Here is a 13,073-nt window from a genome sequence, read left to right on the forward strand (position 1 = left end):
ATGATTTGCTCCCCCTTGTAACCTTCCGGAGAACTACCTTTCTCTCTCCCCCCCCCCCGCCCGCCTTGAGAGAGATGTGCAGGGAAAAGAGGTCGGCTGAGTTACTTTTCTTCCTTGGAAACGATTGAGGGTCCAAATGTGCAGACGGGTCGGAGGTTCCCGTGTTGCTTTGAGCAGGTGTGTGTGTGCGTGTGCGCGCGTATTCCGAATTTCTCATCTTCTCTCCCTCCTCTGTGTATGAGTGGCGCATTTAAGAGTTTCTCCGAGCCATGTTTACAGTGCAACTTGCTTTTGCTCTTCGATAAGTTTCAGTATGTGCTGCAGACCAACATTCGCTGGAAACTGTACCCTGTAATTTTGCTTTCTGATCCTGGAGGAGAGGAAGAAGTAGCGTGGGCGTTTCAGAACCTCGAGCTGGGAAAGTTGAGGGTCTGGTTTCGAAACAAACTGGTAGACCCCAAGTGAGGGTGATTCTGTGTTGGTGAGGACACTTTGAACTGGGAAAAAGAGGCCCAACGCAGAAGGTTTTTGTAGGTGGAACTAAAATTCTTTAAAGTGAGACAGGTTGTAAGCCTACATGTTCTGGTAGGTTACTAAGAGAGCTAGATTATGGTATTCCATGCTTTGGCGTCTCAGCATGACATTGTGGTGGTGATGTCTGTATGTGGGTGTCTTTTCATGGAGATATTCTGCATCTTAAAAGCTGTGCTAGCTGCCAAAGCTGGTCTTTAACATGGAAACTAGTAAGCATTATTGTTCCTAAGATTTGTTTTGCACTTTCTAGTAGATTCTAGCTTCTCCAGTCATTGACAGCACATAAATACTGAATGCATGTTAGTACCTCGGTTGGTTTCCTACCCTTCTCATGGAATATACACTTGTTTTTCTTGATACAAGATGTTTTGTGGCAGGGACTTCTCTTGCAAATTAGCAGCGCAAAATGAAATGGGTAGCGCAGGTGGCTGCAGGTTCACCTAGCAAGGGCCCTCCCTGGAAGTTCTTTATTTTCCCATCTAGCATTCAAGATTCTGAATCAAGATAAAGCAATTCAGTTGCTCTCCAAAAATCAAACCGAATGCTGTCAATTTTATCACTAAAGGTGCTCTCCTAGGCTTCTGTGAAGTTCTCGTAAATGCTTTGAGTGAAGACCCAGTTCCAGAGCCAGGTCATGTATGTCTTAATTTCTCCTGGTTTCCTTTGGTTGAGATGACACTGAATTGATTTTCAAAGTTCATCTGCAGAAACATGTACCTTTGTATCAAGGTGCTATTGAAAGAAGAGAATAAAAGTGGGTGGGGGCAGCAAACTCTATTTTTTTAAAAAATGATATTTATTGAGATTTTACAGGCAATAAAAAGTTACAAGATTAAAAATAAGAAATAAGAATAACAATAATAAAAGAAAAAAAGATACAAAAATACAAAAACAAAACACACAAAAAAGTAAGAAAAAGTTAAAAAGAAATCAATATTTTCATGTCTTATATTTCATTTACTTGTTTCCTGACCTCACACCCCCCTTTTTTATATTCCAATTCACATAATTAATTCAGCAAATCCTTACCCTCTATCATTTATCTTTACTCAATATCTTAACCTATTATGACTATATATTTTAAACCACTGTCAATCCGTATTCGCATATTCTTGTTAATCTTTTTACCAATACCGCTTATTTTCAATCCAACATCCCTTTAACATTCATTAATTTTACAGTATTTCTGCAAGTAGTCTTTACATTTCTTCCAGTCTTCTTCCACCACCACTTCTCCCTGATCTTGGATTCTGCCAGTCATTTCTGCCAGTTCCATGTAGTCCATCACACTGCTCCCAAACTCTAGACTGTTGTAGCTGTCAGATACGAGAATTCTGTTCTCTTCTTGGATTGCCAAGCCTTTCATATGGTCAAGTTTGTTGTGGAGTTAATTTTGAAAAATGTTTTTCTGTAAATAAATAAAAAGTGTTGCGCTGTATATACATATTGATATATCAGAAACTAGTGACTTGAATAATAATAGTGCTAGACAGGTACATGAGTCTGGACAGTGGTAGTGTTCCCTAGGATACAAACAAGTATTGTAGCATCTTAACAGCTGCAAGAGGTTTTTTTCTTTTTTCTTTTTGGTGCCTGATACTACTTCAATTAGCTCAATAATGAAAAATTGCAGTTTGGCTTCAGGAGGAGCAGTTAAAAAATGCAGTCTTGTTAAAATTTGTATGATACGCATTAAAAATCCGAATATGATTTGTTTAGTGCTGTTTCTCTTGCTTTTGAAGTTGCCCTAAATAAATGGGGAAACTTGTTCAAATACATTGGCATTTAGATGTGACTTTTTAAGGCAAAGCTGAGATGAAGTCTGGTGAATACTTAAGAGCAAACTCCACTGAAAGCAGAACTTACCTCTGAGTATACATGCATAAGTTTGGGCTGCACAAGAAAACACGCTTTGTTTCCTTTTATTCCTTTTTGCTCACCCCATAGTTCCCAAATTATGGAGCTGTAGCAAGCAGTGATGGAAATTGCATAATATGTACCACCCATAAAATAGGGTTGCCGTATTTTGAAGAGCGAAAAAGAGGACACATTTGCGGGTGGGCTGGGGTGTGGAGGGGGAAGGAAGAAAACTACTGTATTAGTAGTATTAGTGTGTGTGCAGTAAAAAATAAAAGTTGTGTTGAAATATTTAATAATGGTAATTGCAAATGAAAACGATATGCCCTCCAACATTTTGTGAGAAAAATTCGGGGCACCCCCTCCCCCAGCCTGCATCCCCATCACTGGCCTGGAAGCTGCCAGAGATGCCATGAGTCCTAGAGTGTCCCCATAAAGGTTGCCCAGTCTGCGCCATGTAGCTCACTCCGCTGGCTACCAGCGCCACAAACAAATGGTACAAAAATAAAATAAAACCCGGACATTTTGCAAAATTTTAAAAATCCACCCAGGTGGTGATTTTGCCTCTGAAAAAAAGGACACGTCCAGGAAAATCTGGACATATGGCAACCCCACCAAAAACCAGATTTACTGAAGTCATTGTTTTGTAGGATCCTGGCTGAATTTGGTGTACGTACTCAAAGCAGTCTTCTCCAAACTCGGGACTAAAAAGTTTGAAGTTTCACCTCCAACCTGTCTTATGCAATAGCCAGTTGAACCACTTTGCTGATGACTACTGTGCTTTCTTCACCCTTGGTATGAATCATTGGTGGGGAAAACACTACAGAGTTTCATTTTATACCTTACATATTTTAGAAGTAGCTGGACTGTTGGTGCTGATGTGTGATCAGCAATATTTACTAGTGAAGAATTTTTGCATTGACATTATGTATATTCATATGCTGTATATCGGAAGGGAGATTATATTGTTATTTAAAATGTGGGCAATTTTCCTATGACCCACATATAAGGGCTCTTCAGTGCCTTCTTTGGAAATACAGTTTCTGTCTAAAAAGATAGGACAAATGGAGACGGCTCCAGTTGCAACAGCTTCTTGGCCAAAAAGGGAGGGAGAGAGAGAGAGAGAGAGAGGAAAAGTAACTGTGCCAGAAACAGCAGGCTCTGATTACAGAGTCCAAAGATCATTTAATGCACTAAAGGGGAAAAGAGAAAGAGTGCAAGGTTCAGTTTAAATGGCTGCAGGCTGGCAGTAGGTTTAGGGCACAGGCACAGCTGATTCTCCTACTTGTAAAATCAGCATTTTCCCCTTTATTTTTTTCTTTTTGCTAATTGTTAAGCTAATCATCCAGGAATCAAAAATTCATTGATTCACTGAAGGTAGGGAAAGCTACTCCACATAGTGTGAGGTTCTGCCATCCCTTTATGTGGACAGTGTTCTCACCCATGACTTCTCCCTGGTCTGCAGTGCAGGTAGCAGGAAACCAGCACATGCTGTGCATGGGCACATGTAGCTTTGTGCAGATCTGGTGCGCTATGTAAACAACTGACCCACCAAATCAATTCCATGCAAACTCACATGCCCTCAAAGGCATTTAACAGTAAAGTGTGGTTTTCATGGTACACTAGCAGATTTCAATTCCTGGCTGGGACAATAAATTGCTTAAGTTGCTTCGGCTTGAAACTCGGTGTGTCCTCCCAGCAGCCTCTGGTTTCCACCATGGCTGGAGAAAGGAGATATTAAGGGGTTTGAAAGCAGGTTGACACAGGTTGAAATGAGACCACCAACAAGGATCTCTCTTTCAAACTTACTTAAATGTTCAGATCCTCTGGTGAATGCTCTCACGTGAGGGTTGGCTGGGTTGTCTCTTCAAATTCTGGTGCTACAGGAAATGGATGGCTTAGGACTCCAGCTCCACATCAGTTGGGAGAAAGTCTAACAAACCTTTCCCCTACCCAAAGCTCTTGCAGGAACAAATAATCTGTCACCATCTCAGCCTTCACCAACCTGTTGCTCTCCTAGTCTTTTGTGGTGAACCTTACAGGGTGCATTTCTTCTTTGTGTCACGCTGGTGTGGATTTGGAATACCTTTTGTTAAAGGTTATGGGGCCAGTGTCTTCCTCCTTTCAGAAAGCCCACGGTTGGGTCATGTGACTGAATATCAGCGTGGCTGTTTGGTGAGCTCAGCTATTATTGCTGACCATGTGATAAAGTAGTCATCAGCTTCCACAGCCAGATCCATTTTCAGTACATAATGAGGTAAGATTTTCTTTTTGCTGCACATCTTCCCGTAGCTTAAAAAGTTGATGTGATCACTGTGTGCAGGAGCAACTGAGTACAGTGGTGCCTCGCAAGACGAAATTAATTCGTTCTGCGAGTTTTTCGTCTTGCGAAGCACCTCTTCAAGCAATGCACCCTGGGTATTAACGGTTTTAAGAAAAAGGAAACAAACTTGCAAGACGTTTTCGTCTTGCGAAGCGAGCCCATAGGGAAATTCATCTTGTGAAGCAACTCAAAAAACGAAAAACTCTTTCGTCTTGCGAGTTTTTCGTCTTGCGAGGCATTCGTCTTGCGAGGTACCACTGTACAGTGGTACCTCTGGTTATGTACTTAATTCGTTCCGGAGGTCCGTTCTTAACCTGAAACTGTTCTTAACCTGAAGCACCACTTTAGCTAGTGGGGCCTCCCACTGCTGTTGCGCCGCCACCGCGTGATTTCTGTTCTCATCCTGAAGCAAAGTTATTAACCCGAGGTACTATTTCTGGGTTAGCGGAGTCTGTAACCTGAAGCTTCTGTAACCCGAGGTACCACTGTACCCATTTCATTGTATAGCAACACATGACCAAAGCTGATTTTTGGCCACACAATTCTTATTCCTTATTCTGTCACGTCCAGGGCACATGAGAAATGTGCTGGGGAATTTTCTGTTTTATTGTTTAGGAGTTCAGAGAGTCCCTAGATTTCAGAGAGCTAGCTTGTGGGCCCTGGAGATAGGAGAAGCTAGGAACCTTTGGGCATCTGTGATGGTGTGGAAGTTGCTTGCTGAGCACAGTAGTTAAGATAGCAAATAGATACAGTGGTGCCCCGCAAGACGAATGCCTCGCAAGACGGAAAACTCACTAGACGAAAGAGTTTTCCTTTTTGGAGGTGCTTCGCAAAACGAATTTCCTATGGGCTTGCTTCGCAAGACGACAATGTCTTGCGAGTTCCTGCTGGTTTTTTTTCCTCCCCCCCCTTTTTCTAAGCCGCTTATCAGCTAATCCAATCAGCAGATAAGCCGCTAAAAGCCGCTAATAGCACTAATCTGCTAATCCGTCAATGGGCTTGCTTCGCAAGACGAAAAAACCGCTAGACGAAGAGAATCACAGAACGGATTCTTTTCGTCTTGCGAGGCACCACTGTAATTGACTACTGTCTACACCTTTTCTAACACTTGAAATCTGCCCTGATAAACTTGGACATTCACTAGTGTAGATGATAATTGCTGCTCCCATGGTCCTAACATATTTGTGTGTGTGTGTCGTGATTATTAAACAAGGGCTCAGTTCCTTAATGCTGAGGCAGAGAAAGAGCCATGCCTGGAAATGTCAGGCAGTCCCACTCATTTATGGTACAATCCTTTGCAAATGATCCAGGAGTTATGACACACTGTTCAACAGGGGTTACACCCAGGGAAGTTTGCATTGGGTATCAGGCTTAGAGTGGTGCTGCAGAACATCGAAACACTGGAGGTTTGGGAAATGTATGAGTTCTGATTCCAAAAGTTTTCCATTTTGAAGAATGCTTGGGCAGTTTGCAATGCTTTGAGATAACTAAAGTTTCTTGCATCGGGTAGTATTCATATGAAAAGAAGTGGACTAGATATAATTGCCCTAAACAAAATTAATAAAATATGTGTTAAAAACCCCTACACCAAATCTAAACCCACTGCTTTTAATTTTTGAAGATGTTGTTTTCCATTTAACTGCTGTATAACTACTTTCTCTGTAATTTAAGGTTTTAATTAATATGTGTGCACAATATTTTCTTTGAACTTATAGATCTGTTAGGTGTGACTTTTTATGTAGTGTGAGGTAACTGTGCTGAAAAGCTTCGAAAAGTTTTGTAAGGCAACATGATCATTAGTTCGTTACTTTCTTTAGTTGGACTTCTGCATCAGTTACTGGTGCTGATGGTGGCAGCTGTTACATTGAGTTTTCTTTTGCCTTTATAAAATGAGCAGCAATAGAGAAACACCCATGATAGCAGGGAAATGTGTGTGGATGTGTTGGGGGGGCATTGGAAGGAAGGCCTGTTTGAAGCGGAGTGTACAGCTTGTCAGTCAGCAGGTCTGACTAGTTTCTGAATGCCCCAGGGCGGGTTCGTCTTAATAAAGTGCAGGTAGCTGTGAAATGAAGTTCTTAAATCCAGATTTGTCAGTATGGTGCCCCCTTAACATCTCTTCATAAAAGAGTTAGGGGTTTTTGCAGCTAAAGAGAACTTTCTCAAATTCAGATAAAGCAGACAAAAAAATATAGAACTTTTCATAGAGCAATTTTCTTTTTAGTGCACTTTATATACCTGAAGGAGCGTCTCCACCCCATCATTCTGCCCGGACACTGAGGTCCAGCTCCGAGGGCCTTCTGGTGGTTCCCTCTCTGCAAGAAGCCAAGTTACAGGGAACCAGGCAGAGGGCCTTCTTGGTAGTGGCACCCACCCTGTGGAACACCCTCCCACCAGATGTCAAAGAGGAAAACAATTACCAGACTTTTAGAAGACATCTAAAGGCAGCCCTGTTTAGGGAAGCTTTTCATGTTTAATAGACTATTGTATTTTAATAATTTGTTGGAAGCCGCCCAGAGTGGCTGGCCAGATGGGCGGGGTAATAATGATGATGATGATGATGATAATTATTATTATTAATAATAATAATAGATTGGTTCCTTGGAATGGTGGGGACATTCTTAACTTCTGCCCAGAGGAGCATGGGCAGTCTGAATATTTTATACCAGGAGTAGGCAACCTAAGGCCCGTGGGCCGGATATGGCCCAATTGCCTTCTCAATCCGGCCCTCGGGTGGTCCAGGAATCAGCGTGTTTTTACATGAGTAGAATGTGTGCTTTTATTTAAAATGCATCTCTGGGTTATTTGTGGGGCATAGGAATTCTTTCATATTTTTTAAATTAATATTTTATTAAGTTTTATCAGTAAGAAAATTCAAAAAGAATACAAAAACAGAAAAATACAAAGTCAAAATACAAAAATACAAACATTAAGCATAAAAAAGAAGAAAAAAGAAGAAAAATGAAAAACACATAAAGAAAAAACAAAACTCCCTCTTTTTTTTAACTCATCTTTAGTTAACTTATTTTCCTGACTTCCTCACGCCTCCCTTTTTTGTATCCCTTTTTTAAAATTGGTTCAGCAAATTCATATCCAATTTAGTTTATCTATTATCAATCCAATCTTACATTTTACCTTGTTGCTAGAACCCCTTCAATTCATTTCAACGTGGAATTCTTTCATTTTCTTTTCTTTTTCCAAAATATAGTCCAGCCCCCCACAAGGTCTGAGGGACAGTGGACCTGCCCACGGCAGAAAAAGGTTGCTGACCCCTGTTTTATACCAAAGCATGTAGCCTGGCTGTGTTGGTTAGATAGGCCTTGCAGGACACTGACAGACACATGAAGCAGGCATGAGCCATTCATACTCTCTTTGTCTCAACAGCCTGCAATATTATTTGCAGGGTGCTGCTGCTTTTAACCTCTTTTGCCTTCTGTCACAGAAAAGTGACTTGCTGCTTTGTATAGTGGTCGGAAAGTTTCTTTAGTTCATCCCTCTCCCCCCAAGGGCCATAATTCTTCTTCCTCTGTGAATCAGAAATCAGGCCTGCGTCCCACTTTCCTCTCCATCTGCTTGGGGAGCAGATAATTTCTGATTGATTTCCTTCTCTTACTGTATTTGTTGCACATAACCCTTCAGCCAGGGCGTATTCTTTGTTTTTGTTTTTTAAACGTAAGTAGCTGGCTCTTGTTCCCAAGTGTTAATGTAATATGATATACATGATGCACACTGCAGTAGTGTGTTCTAGTTTTCCTCCTCCTAACTATGCAGTAAAACTAAGAGTTGATTCATATGGTTGGTAAAAAGAGGAAAGGGGCGGGAGAGGGGGATGAGTCACTCGTGCTGCTTCCCTCTTAACAGAAAATTTGCTAGAGAATTTGCATATGTCTTTACAACTTTTTCTTTCCCCGATGGCCATTTTTCCAACTTTTGTTCTCACAACAGCCACCCTCCTAAACCATACCATGATGTCTTCATAACTACACAGTGTTCCACAGATAACCCACCAGGGAGAAAATGACTTCTGTCAAGCAGATACTTCTTAACTATGAAATCCAGTATTTAAAATTTAACGTAGGCACTTGCGTACTCTGTGCATGTGTGTGTATTCCAAAATGGTGTACTAAAGTAATAAAACACGGCGTAAAAATATGTATATTCAATTAGTTACACAACAGAGTGATTGGATTAAACATTAGCATCCTTTCCTGATATGTTCTTAAGTGTGCAGAGACTGAGAAAGGGGGACTGTCCCTGGGGGCTCTGCTCCTGCCATCATGCCCCCTTCCAGCCTGCTGTGCTCTCCACGCTTGGGGGCATTTTTGCAATGGAGAGTCCCTGCTGAAGCCACACAAGTTCTTGCTGTGAGCTGGAACCATGACAGAGCTTCCACACCTTCAGTAGGTGTCTTGGTTGCCCACATAGTCCCTGACAGCATTGACATGTGGGGCCTGCAGGGGATGTGACAGCATGGAGAGGGGAAGCCCATTCTTTGAGAGGGTAACCGGTTTCTGCATATGAGGAACTGAGGCTCACAAGGACACAGCTTGTTGCCCACAGATCTTCCAAGGCTGCCTCAGAGCCATGTGCCTAGTTGTTTTTTTAAGGAAAGTTCAGGTCATCACTCTTACCTGGCTTTGAAAGGTAGGAGCCTACAACCAGAGTGTTGGCCTGTTAACTGAAAACAACACGTGGAATTTGGTCCTGTCATTTACACACATGTTGGTTGCTTTAGCTTTCATTACCCAAGTCTTCAAAGCTTCCTTGCCCCTCAATTTTCTGGTCATAATTGCTGCGGCTGCTTTGCTCCTCTGCTTCTTCACTTTCACACTTTCCTTTTCTCAGGTTCCAGCTTGCCAGTCTGCTGCTTGTGTGCTCTGTCCCTGAGAGTATTTCCTCCCTGCTGGGCCTCCTCTTTCTTGGATCCCCAGTGACTTTTTAGCCAAGGGAATTTTTGGTTATGTTGGGAGCAAGGGAGCCACGTATGACGCTGGAGAAGAGGTGGAAGCATTGTGGAGTGTTCATAGATAGTCTTCTGGGAGTGAAGTGAGAGCTCACTTAGACTAGAACTAAAATGTCATACTGGTTGTAGAGGCAGGAGATGTTGGCTGCCTAAATAGGTTTACTAAGAGGAGACCCTGGAGTGGGACAGCTGAAGGAACGGGAGCTGGGAGGAAGGTTGCAGAGTTAGCACTGGACTCAGAAATGGAAACCAGATCAAAGCATACCCCCAGCAGGCAAGGGCTTGAGGAAACAATAGGCTGAGCAGATAAGGAATGGAGGAAAGGAGGGGCCAGTGAGGAGTATGTAGAGAAGGCTTCTACATGAGGTGCACATTGCTGGCAGGAAGAGGGGTGGAGAGATAAATAAGAGGACTGAGCAGCAAAGGATGTTGGCAGGGTGCCAGTAGACTTGAAGGAAGCAGAACCAATTAGCAGTAGGAAGAGAGAGAATCAGGAGATCTGAGGAAACAACTTCCACAGGGGAAGCCATAGTACTCTGTTGTGGCAAAAACAACAAAAAGTCTTGTGGCACCTTAAGGAACAAGAGACTTTGGCATGAACGGATTTGCTTGGCAAAGGTGTGGCACTGAAGGAAAAGCCAAGCAGTAGAGTGCAAAAATGCATGTGAAGGCTTGGGCCTTGGAAGGCCACTAGGGTTTCATGCATTACATTTCAGCATTTGGAGGCGTTGGAAGCCCTGCCATGCACAAAAAGTGGGCAACCCTATAAGCAGCTTAAGAACAACAAGGGTCTGTGAGCTATGGGCTAGCAAGTGCAATTGCGACTCCCCCTTTCATTAGCAGGAGCCTGGTACAAAGAAATTAAGCAAGCAGCCCTTCACTTACTGTGCCATCTTCCTGTTAGGAAAAACTTGGCCTGCTTAATTTCTTTGCGCCAGGCTGCTGTTAGCAGAGCAGGGCCAGAAAGAAAACCAACAGGCAAAACAGCTTCGGAAGCCAAGAGGACCAAAGCAGACCTGGGGTTTTAAGTGATGTGTATAACTGACAGTTCCACCAAATGCAACTTGGCCTGTTTTCTTCAACTGAATGAGGAGGTGGCAAATGTTTTTGAGCTAGTCAGTCAAAACATCTGTGGAGGGAGGCATAGACAAGGCCAACGCTGTCGTAGGCTTGACCTAGGGTATTCCAGCCCCAGCCAGGTTCCCTCCATGGGGTGGGAGGGACTGGCTGCTTGGAGCAGGCAAAATTGGATGCTACTGGTTGGTGGCGGCACATCAGTGTCTTGTTTTTCCCTACCTCTTCGTTGCTATGGGAGGTGACCTGTTCACAGGGGGTCACTGCTGACACAGGAACAACCCCAGCCCAGGCTACATCTGGATCTTCCACTCCACTTTTTTTAAGGGGCTGCTGTCCTCAGAGGATGGCCTTATCCCTTGGTTGTTTAAATGGCTGGGGCTGGTAGGAAAGCCCATGCTGATAGAAATATTATTAGGGAGAAGAGGCAATGAGGGGGGGTGGGTTTCCAAACACATGGTCACTTAAGTACTGTAGTTGTGGGGGCTGTGGGAAGACCAACCATCCCCACAGGCCATTTCCCCTCTGTGTAAGAGTCTGGCTGAGGGAAAATGGGATCAAATAATTGGAGGTCATTTGCAGGGGAGAGTCAGGGCAAAGGGTTAAGCAACCCACCCCTTGCACCTGCCAGTTCTCCCTTGTAAATGCCTCCAGTTCTCCTCCCTCTGGGGACTTGTTCAGTTTACAGTACAGTATGTAGTTCCTCGCTCTGGCAAGTGGTTAGTGGCTCTAACTTAAATCTTTCTGTCACAGTGATTTGTATGGCAAAATGAAGCAGAAAATGTTTTGCCAAACTGTGCACATGCTACATTCAAAGCACATTCAAAGCACATTCTTTCCCTCAAAGAATTCTGGTCATTGTACAGTGGTACCTCAGGTTAAGAACTTAATTTGTTCTGGAGGTCCGTTCCTAACCTGAAACTGTTCTTAACCTGAAGCACCACTTTAGCTAATGGGGCCTCCTGCTGCTGCCGTGCCACCGGACCACGATTCCTGTTCTCATCCTGAAGCAAAGTTCTTAACCTGAGTACTATTTCTGGGTTAGCAGAGTCTGTAACCTGAAGCGTATGTAACCTGAGGTGCCACTGTAGTTTGTTTGGTGTTGTTGGGAATTGCAGTTCTGGGGGAAATAAACTATGGGTCCCAGAATTCTTTGAGGGAAAGAATGTGTTCTGAAGGCTCTTTAAAGGTGTACACAGCTTCAGTCTCCCCCTTGACTTTGAGGGGTAAAGACGGGACAAATGAACATGTTTTACGAAGCACAAAATGGCAACTGTCTCCTGGCCTAACCTTATCACAATGCCCCATCCTAATCCAGGCCACTTGCCCTACAGCCCACTGTGGCTTAACATTCAGGTACCTGTACTTTCTAGAGTTCCATTGTTTGGCTGGTGTGGAATTGTAATAAATCAGCCTAAGTTCCCTATAGGAGTTTTCAAAATTCTTATCAGACAAAACTTGCAAGTGCAATATAGTTCAAACAGTGCAAGAGCCTGTAAAACATTGAAAAATCCCACATTCATCCTCATTTGTCTAGCATTACTCTTATTATGTAAATGTGTATTCATCCATAGATTCACAGTTAGGTCTGGGCAATGTATCGATACATTGCCGAGGACCAGTATGAGGGCGAGACCACGATGGCTGCTGCGCCTGGCACCCTTTGCCACCAGAGGGACTCAGGAGGGGCTGCTGTTTCACCTGCGATATACAGCCAGGTGAAGCAGGCATTGCGTTCTGGCCCTCATACCACCAGGGGGCTTATTTAAATTGTTCTGCTGTCTGCGCTTCCGTGGCGCAGTTTATTGATGCCCCCACCCTGCCTATGATCAGCTGAGAAGTGGGTGGTTTAAGAAAGCCTGCTTTTCAGCTGATCAAGCCACCCCCAGACTGGGGGGTGGGGCTCCGCTAAGGGGTGGTAGGCAGCCTTGCGCCCCTCAGCAGGTGGCCTGCCTGTGACTCACCAGCCGGCTGGCGGGCGACCTCTTTCTCCCGGGAGGAAGAAGTAGCCCGTCTGCCCGTGGCAATGGCACCCGAGGCCACTGCACAAATGTAGTGCTTGCGTTGCAGCCTCAGCCGGTGCCGCCTTAGAACTGGTGGGTGTTGGGGGGGGGCTCAGCCCTCGCCCCTTCACAGGGGCGGACCACCTTTTCCACCCAGGAGAAAGAGGTGGCCTGCCTAAGCGAAGGTAGAGGCAGCCCTGCGAATGGAGCCTTTCAGGCTCTGCGTGCTTGGCTGCCTTCACCCAGGAGGGGGGGCTGCGTCTTTCCTCCCAGGGTGGTTGGTCACCTCGGGAGTAAAGATGCAGAGCACCCGCTGGAGCAA

General features: G+C 44.1%; 1 protein-coding gene and 3 long non-coding RNA genes across 7 annotated transcripts in view; 3 read left to right on the forward strand and 1 right to left on the reverse strand.

The window, feature by feature from the left end:
• The window catches only part of LOC309528843, a 352,285-nt gene that overhangs the window by 178,252 nt on the left and 160,960 nt on the right, over positions 1-13,073 (forward strand). The window lies entirely within an intron of this gene.
• Positions 1-13,073, forward strand: part of SERTAD2 (SERTA domain containing 2) — a 133,169-nt gene that overhangs the window by 99,994 nt on the left and 20,102 nt on the right. Inside the window, exon 2 of one of the 4 annotated variants that reach the window (XM_082216482.1) lies at positions 71-177. The exons of the other annotated variants lie outside the window; for them this stretch is intronic. Coding sequence (XP_082072608.1) covers positions 137-177 — 41 coding nt within the window. The 5' untranslated portion in view covers positions 71-136. The remainder of the gene's footprint in view (positions 1-70; positions 178-13,073) is intronic. 4 annotated transcript variants of the gene reach the window in all.
• The window catches only part of LOC309528847, a 117,742-nt gene that overhangs the window by 81,643 nt on the left and 23,026 nt on the right, over positions 1-13,073 (forward strand). The gene's annotated exons all lie outside the window — the stretch shown is intronic.
• On the reverse strand, positions 11,604-12,286 carry LOC309528725. The gene is made up of 2 exons (XR_014217888.1): positions 12,099-12,286; positions 11,604-12,038 (listed from the first exon to the last, which is right to left on the reverse strand). It is a non-coding gene; the product is annotated as an uncharacterized lncRNA (long non-coding RNA).

Source organism: Podarcis vaucheri (assembly GCF_965113315.1).
Source record: "Podarcis vaucheri genome assembly, chromosome: 3".
Classification (NCBI taxonomy): Eukaryota; Metazoa; Chordata; class Lepidosauria; order Squamata; family Lacertidae; genus Podarcis; species Podarcis vaucheri.